Below are 7,737 nucleotides of genomic sequence, written 5' to 3'. Positions count from 1 at the left end.
TGACACCTGCATGGGCCTTTAGAGTTTTTTTTTTCTGAAATTGTTTTATGGGCCTAAAGCCCATCTATATAACAAGCTAAGGCCGGCGATTTACACGCTTGGTGGGGTGTGAGAGGGCAAGGGCATTTCAATCTTTACATACGAGCCCCCAAGAAAGCTAGGGTAAAGGGCATTTTGGTCCTTGCATCTGAATCCGACCAAGAAAAACTTGGACAAAAATGGGGGACAAGGGCATTTTGGTCTTTACACATGGAATCGATGAGAAGACCTAGGGTGAGGGTATTTTCGTCTTTTCACGCTAAATCGAGAGGAAAAATTGACAAGAAAAGCTAGGGCAATATATATGTATTGCAAAGTAAACGAAGGCAAATCGTCGAAATCCAGTCAAAATCATCAAATCTCAAAAACAAAACCACTGTTCCCCGTCCCCATTTTTTTCCGGGCATAAACACGGGGCTCGTCCCGTGCTTGCTCGCCGCCGCCGGCGGGTCGTGGCGAGGCCGCCGCCTCCCCGTCTTCTGCTTCCCCGCCGCTGCCACCCCCTTCGCTTCTCCCCCTGCGTCCGGTCTCTGTCGCGGGCGCCTCCTCATCTCGCTTCTCCGCCGCCGGCGCGGCCTTCTACCCTTTCCGTGCTTCCCCGCCGCCACCGCCGCCGCCGTACCCATCCAGAGCGACGGACCTCTTGAGCGTCTGCAGATTCCTTCCACTCTCGGTTTGATTAGGTGCAGATTTGGTGCTCCTTAGTGCTAGTTTGATTCCCCGCTCATGAACTGTTTATGAATATCCTTGAAAATTGTCGGACTTGATGCTTTCTTTTGAACTAAATTACAACTGCCTGCTGACATACCAGTGTAAACTGAATACAAGCGAATAAGTTCGCTGTTTTCATCCAGCAATTCTCCTAGTTAATTCCCACCAGGGGGGTGGGGTGGACCGGGGTGGGTGGGTGGGTGGGTGGGTGGGTGGGGGGGCACCATCTAGAATTCTAGATCCACTGCTGTCACCCATTGGGCACTAGGGCACTGTTTGAGTTGGATGTACTTATAATTCAGTTATGCACCCTGATGGTTGGAATTGTACCAAAATTATGTATCTTCAGTTGATCTTTCGTATCTCTGTGACGTTCATGCACTCTATAGGGCGGTGTTTGGGTTTTGTGTAGTTATAATTACTGTCATGCTGGAGAGGACTGTATTTGTCAAAAATCTTGATGCTGCAATTAGTTGTATATACTATGATTTTTGTTAACATTTGATCCCTTTTGGGCAGGGCTTGGAAGGTTTGTTTGGTCACACTCTCAGTGCTGATTGGTGGAAGGTGTTGTGGTTCTCTGTTGTCTGATATCTCGCTGGAATCCATAGTGAGAGCGTGGCTGCTGTTCGTACCTTTTTGAGCTGTGACGGAATGGAGTGCAACAAGGATGAGGCCCTTAGGGCGAAGGAAATTGCAGAGAGGAAGTTCCAATCCAGGGACCTGCAGGGGGCCAAGAAATTTGCCCTCAAGGCCAAGGCTCTCTTTCCGGATCTCGAAGGTATTGTGCAGATGATCACTACCTTGGATGTTTACCTTACTTCGGAGGTGAAGATTGCTGGTGGGAAGGACTGGTACTCTATCCTTTCCGTGGACATGTCGGCAGATGATGAAACTCTGAAGAAGCAGTACAGGAAGTTGGTGCTTCAGCTCCATCCCGACAAGAACAAGTCAGTTGGTGCTGAGGGTGCTTTCCAGATGGTTCAAGAGGCATGGACCGTGCTGTCCGACAAAACTAAGAGAGCGCTGTTTGACCAAAAAAGGAAACTGATTGCAATGCAACAGAAGACATCTCAATCAAATAAGACAAGTGCAGCCAATGGCTTTGAACATTTCGCAGCCAAAGCACCCGCTTCCAAGGCAAGTGCAAACAAAGAAAAGACAGGATCAGCAACATCTGCAGTGCGCCAGCGCCCGCCCCCGCCCCCACCCCCACAGCGCCCGTCTCCACCCCCGCCACCACAGCGGCCGCTTCCCCGCCATCAGGCTGCTGCTCCAGCTCCACCTCCAGCAGCACAACCTACATTTTGGACCTCATGCAACAGGTGCAAGATGAATTTTGAATACCTCAGAGAGTATTTAAATCGCAATCTGCTTTGCCCTAGCTGCCGCGAGCCATTCATAGCAAAAGAGGTTCCGATGCCACCACCTGAGGTTGTTCAGGCAGTACGTGATTCAAACATCCGTGGTGCAACTCACGATGCAAGCACTGGCAGAAAGTTTCAGTGGGGTCTGTTCTCAAGGACAGCTGGTCCAGCTAGTGCTACTGCATCATCTGCTGCTGGTGCTCAAGCTGCTAATATGGTTCATCAGACGTATGAGAAAGTCAAGAGAGAGAGGGAGGAGGCGCAAGCTGCAGCAAGAAGGGAAGAAGCTCTTCAGAGGAAGCACAATCCTCTAAAAAGGAAAGCAAATGTGTCCGAGAATGTTAACCATGGAATGGGTGATGTTGCATCTGGAAAGAAGATGAAAACTGTGGGTAACGATGCTGGAGTTGGTTCTTCCTCCATTCTCTCAGGTCCATGGGCCAATTATGTTGGAACGCCTGGTGGAACTATACCATTTTCAAGCAACAGTGGAGCCTTTGAGTTTCAAGGTGCTAATGGTGTGATACCGAATTGGAGACCCAGGCCTTCTACTCGGATCAGCGTAACTAGGACTTTCTCTAAGAAGGATATTAGGAGCATTTTGATTGACAAGATGAAGAGCAATTTGAGGGAGAATCTAAAGGAGATAAGAAGTAAACCACTCCAAGTTACAGTTAATGGAAAAGCTAGCGAGAAACATGTGGTTAACGAACATGTTGAGGGTAATGAAACTCTTGCATCAGATGATTCTACCGCAAACAAAGATGTCTCTGCTGATCCAGAGGAGAATGGTTCTTCTAATAGCGCAGATGCTGAAAATGAAGATGACAGCACTTTCTCCTATACTGTTCCTGATCCTGATTTCCATGATTTTGACAAGGATCGTACTGAGGAATCTTTTCAGAGTGATCAAATTTGGGCTTCATATGATGATGAAGATGGTATGCCTCGTTATTACGCATACATTCAGAAAGTTATCTCCTTGACTCCATTTAAGGTCAAAATAAGTTATCTCGCATCGAGGACAAATAGTGAATTTGGACCATTGAATTGGGCTTCTTCTGGCTTCATAAAGACATGCGGTGATTTCAGGATTGGTAAATACGAAACCGTAGATATAATCAATATGTTCTCTCACCAGATAAAATGGGAGAAAGGTCCACGTGGGGTGGTCAAAATTTATCCGCGGAAAGGTGATATCTGGGCTTTGTACCGAAATTGGTCCCCTGACTGGAATGGAGATACTCCTGATAATGTGCTTCATGTTTATGATCTGGTTGAGGTACAGGATGATTATGATGAAGATAATGGAATTTCTGTCATTCCCTTGATTAAGCTCACTGGATTTCGAACAGTTTTCCAGCATCATCAGGACCGGGATGCCATCAAGAGGATTCCAAAGGGAGAGATGTTTCGGTTTTCACATCAGGTTCCCTTTTACAGGATGTCAGGGGAAGAAGCTCCAAATGTCCCTAAAGGTAGCTTTGAGGTAGATCCAGCTGCTATCTCTAAAGAACTTCTTCAGGGAATCACTGAAACTGTGAAGGAGGCAGAGGGAACTTCTAAATGCTGATTAAAACAGTTGATGCTGACTCGGTTATGCCTTTGTTGACCTGCCGTTTTGAATCAAATATTTGTTGACATCTGCTAGTTTCTATAGTTTCCTAGCCTCTACTACTTTTGACTATCACCTTTGTATACAGTTGTTGGTCTGGGGCTAGCCATTCCTAAATCATCTTGTATGGCATCTGGGCATGTGTCTTGTCATCTCAAAACTTAAACAGTGATGCTGATAATGTGAGTTAGAGACATAGTCATTTTGTATGTCACAAAAACTTGGAAGTGCTGATACTTCTACAATATGTTGTTTTATCTCTAGCTGTATGAGAATGAAGGTTTTGCTATTTTATCTGGTTGCTCAACATACCACTTGGTTAACATTATGGATGGTTTGGATCGGTACTCCACGAACATCCTTTTCCAGGTTGTTACCAGCAGTACTGATATTTGTGGCCGAACAGTGTATCACAGTATTGTTTTGTCCTTATTGTCAGCGAAGTTTTTCCCTTTTCTGGAGTTTTCTTTTAATTCTTTTACTCCCTCCGGTCCATATTGGTTGTCGCAGCTTTAGTACAACTTTGTACTAAAGCCGTGACAATTAATATGGATCAGAGGGAGTACTGCTAACCAAATCCTGAATGGCATTAATATTTGGACATATGAAGAAGAAAGTTCTTTGCAGAATATCCGCTGTTTGTTTTCAGGTATGCGGACTGTCCATGTAATGCTTACCTACAACCTTTTTTGTGGGCAAAAACATGTACTCATTAGATTCACAGCTTATTATGTACAGATTGCCTCTTCTGGACCTCACAGCCGCGATCTATAATGCCCCACAGCTGCGGTGTACAACCCCTCCTATTTCCAGAAGAAAAGAGTCTGGCAGCAATTGAAGGCAGAACCAGTTACTTGGTGAGCCTCATGGATGATGCACACTTGTGGAGAGTGAGCAATCAAGCATATGGTTCAATCCTGAGGTGTCATTGTGGTTGTGGAAACTGAGGAACTAAGCAAGGTTCTTCAACCTCAGTTGACCTTTGTTGACAGTGAGTGGCCTGGCATGGCTAAGTGAAGCAAAATCGGTTCTTATCATAACTGTGCCCAGGGAAAGTCAAGGTATCAACTGTCATTTACTCATTTTTCTCCTGTCTTCCTGCATTTGCACAATACCGTTTGCTTTTCTTCTGACGTCCTTGTCTTGAAATATACTTTAGCTATTGTATGTCTGCATAAGATAGTATTACTGTCGATGTGAAACTTTTCCGCTGGAACTACTGTTACTATTAGACTTAGCAAAAACTTGTGTCTTGCTTGGCTTGGTGTACTTGCATTTATTTCATTATTATTAGTAAAATAGCGCGTCTGCTGAACTAGCCTATGTATTTTTTGTTATAAAGATGTTGGAATATGTCCTTTTTGGCAAATTCCCCTTAACTTTACTCGAAGAACATTTAAGAGTTGCTGGTGACATAGCCCTTTTAGGTCCATATCACCAGGAACAAGAATCTCTGTCTTAAAGGAAAGAATGTAAGCAAAGCCAGAACGCATCGCATTTCCTTTACCCAAAGTCGAAGTGGTCGGACCCTTCCCTGGACCCTGCGCAAGCGGGAGCTACATGCACCAGGTTGCCCTTTTTCAAACTCCGCCTATGTTGTCTCAACATAGCCGGTCCCAAGCCCGGGTAAAGGAGGAGGGTTGTGATAGGCTTGGCGAGCCAACGTAAAAACTCAGCCACTCTTATGGAGATGAAACCCAAAAGATTTTCGTTGGGGCGTAACCCTCTCAGCGACGCGCCACATCGGAACCCGGGTGTGGTGGAAAATGGGCAAGGGCCGGGCCATCACCCCCCAAGTGGCGCGCCGTATCTTGATCCGGATACGGTGGCAAGTGAGCGAGGATCGGGTCGTCGCATCCTTAGTGGCGCGCTACATCGGCGCCCGGATGTAGTGGAAAATGAGCAAGGGTCTTCGCATTTGACTCGACGAGTGCGAAGGGTAAGGAAGCTAGCCGAGCCTAGGAGGATTCGCTTAGGTAGCTGGAACGTAGGGTCTCTGACAGGGAAGCTTCGGGAGTTAGTTGATGCAACAGTGAGGAGAGGTGTTGATATCCTTTGCGTCCAAGAAACCAAATGGAGAGGACAGAAGGCGAAGGAGGTGGAGGATACCGGCTTCAAGCTGTGGTACACGGGGACGACTGCAAATAGAAATGGCGTAGGCATCTTGATCAACAAGAGCCTCAAGTATGGAGTGGTAGACGTCAGGAGACGTGGGGACCGGATTATCCTGGTCAAGCTGGTAGCTGAGGACTTGGTTCTCAATGTTATCAGCGCATATGCCCCGCAAGTAGGCCACAATGAGAACACCAAGAGGGAGTTCTGGGAAGGCTTGGAAGACATGGTTAGGAGTGTACCGATTGGTGAGAAGCTCTTCATAGGAGGAGACCTCAATGGCCACGTGGGTACATCTAACACAGGTTTTGAAGGGGCGCATGGGGGCTTTGGCTATGGCATCAGGAATCAAGAAGGAGAAGATGTCTTAAGCTTTGCTCTAGCCTACAACATGATTGTAGCTAACACCCTCTTTAGAAAGAGAGAATCACATCTGGTGACTTTTAGTAGTGGCCAACACTCTAGCCAGATTGATTTCATCCTCTCGAGAAGAGAAGATAGGCGTGCGTGCCTAGACTGTAAGGTGATACCTGGGGAGAGTGTTGTACCCCAGCATAAGCTGGTGGTTGTTGACTTCCGCTGTCGGATTTGTGTCTAGCGGGATAAGCGTGCCAAGGTCGCTAGAACGAAGTGGTGGAAGCTCAAGGGGGAGGTAGCTCAGGTGTTCAAGGAGAGGGTATTTAAGGAGGGCCCTTGGGAGGAAGGAGGGGATGCGGACAATATGTGGATGAAGATGGCGACTTGCATTCGTAAGGTGGCCTCGGAGGAGTTTGGAGTGTCCAGGGGAAGGAGAAGCGAAGATAAGGATACCTGGTGGTGGAATGATGATGTCCAGAAGGCGCTTAAAGAGAAGAAAGATTGCTTCAGACGCCTATACCTGGATAGGAGTGCAGACAACATAGAGAAGTACAAGATGGCGAAGAAGGCCGCAAAGCGAGCTGTTGGTGAAGCAAGGGGTCGGCATATGAGGACCTCTACCAACGGTTAGGCACGAAGGAAGGTGAAAGGGACATCTATAAGATGGCTAAGATCCGGGAGAGGAAGACGAGGGATATTGGCCAAGTCAAATGCATCAAGGACGGAGCAGGCCAACTCTTGGTGAAGGACGAAGAGATTAAGCATAGATGGCGGGAGTACTTCGACAAGCTGTTCAATGGGGAGAATGAGAGTTCTACCATTGAACTGAATGACTCCTTTGATGAGACCAGCATGCGTTTTGTGCGGCGCATCCAGGAGTCTGAGGTGAAGGAGGCTTTAAAAAGGATGAAAGGAGGCAAGGCGATGGGCCCTGATTGTATCCCCATTGAGGTGTGGAAAGGTCTCGGGGACATAGCGATAGTATGGCTAACCAAGCTTTTCAACCTCATTTTTCGGGCAAACAAGATGCCAGAAGAATGGAGACGGAGTATATTAGTACCAATCTTCAAGAACAAGGGGGATGTTCAGAGTTGTACTAATTACCGTGGAATTAAGCTGATGAGCCATACAATGAAGCTATGGGAGAGAGTCATTGAGCACCGCTTAAGAAGAATGACAAGCGTGACCAAAAATCAGTTTGGTTTCATGCCTGGGAGGTCGACCATGGAAGCCATTTTCTTGATACGACAACTTATGGAGAGATATAGGGAGCATAAGAAGGACTTGCATATGGTGTTCATTGACTTGGAGAAGGCCTATGATAAGATACCGCGGAATGTCATGTGGTGGGCCTTGGAGAAACACAAAGTCCCAGCAAAGTACATTACCCTCATCAAGGACATGTACAATAATGTTGTGACAAGTGTTCGAACAAGTGATGTCGACACCGATGACTTCCCGATTAAGATAGGACTGCATCAGGGGTCAGCTTTGAGCCCTTATCTTTTTGCATTGGTGATGGATGAGGTCACAAGG

General features: G+C 46.8%; 1 protein-coding gene and 1 pseudogene across 1 annotated transcript; both read left to right on the top strand.

Moving 5' to 3' along the window:
- The first annotated feature begins 365 nt into the window (after nucleotides 1–365).
- Nucleotides 366–4,026, top strand: LOC123105769 (uncharacterized). Its single transcript, XM_044527914.1, has 2 exons — nucleotides 366–722; nucleotides 1,270–4,026. The coding sequence occupies exon 2, from the start codon at nucleotides 1,405–1,407 to the stop codon at nucleotides 3,688–3,690; it is 2,286 nt and encodes a 761-aa protein (XP_044383849.1). The 5' UTR covers nucleotides 366–722; nucleotides 1,270–1,404; the 3' UTR covers nucleotides 3,691–4,026.
- Nucleotides 4,027–5,470: 1,444 nt separating this feature from the next.
- LOC123105770 (uncharacterized) lies at nucleotides 5,471–7,677 on the top strand (annotated as a pseudogene).
- Nucleotides 7,678–7,737: the final 60 nt, after the last annotated feature.

The sequence above is a fragment of the Triticum aestivum genome, chromosome 5A, assembly GCF_018294505.1.
Source record: "Triticum aestivum cultivar Chinese Spring chromosome 5A, IWGSC CS RefSeq v2.1, whole genome shotgun sequence".
NCBI classification, from domain to species: Eukaryota; Viridiplantae; Streptophyta; class Magnoliopsida; order Poales; family Poaceae; genus Triticum; species Triticum aestivum.
This window is presented reverse-complemented; position numbering and strand designations above follow the sequence as displayed.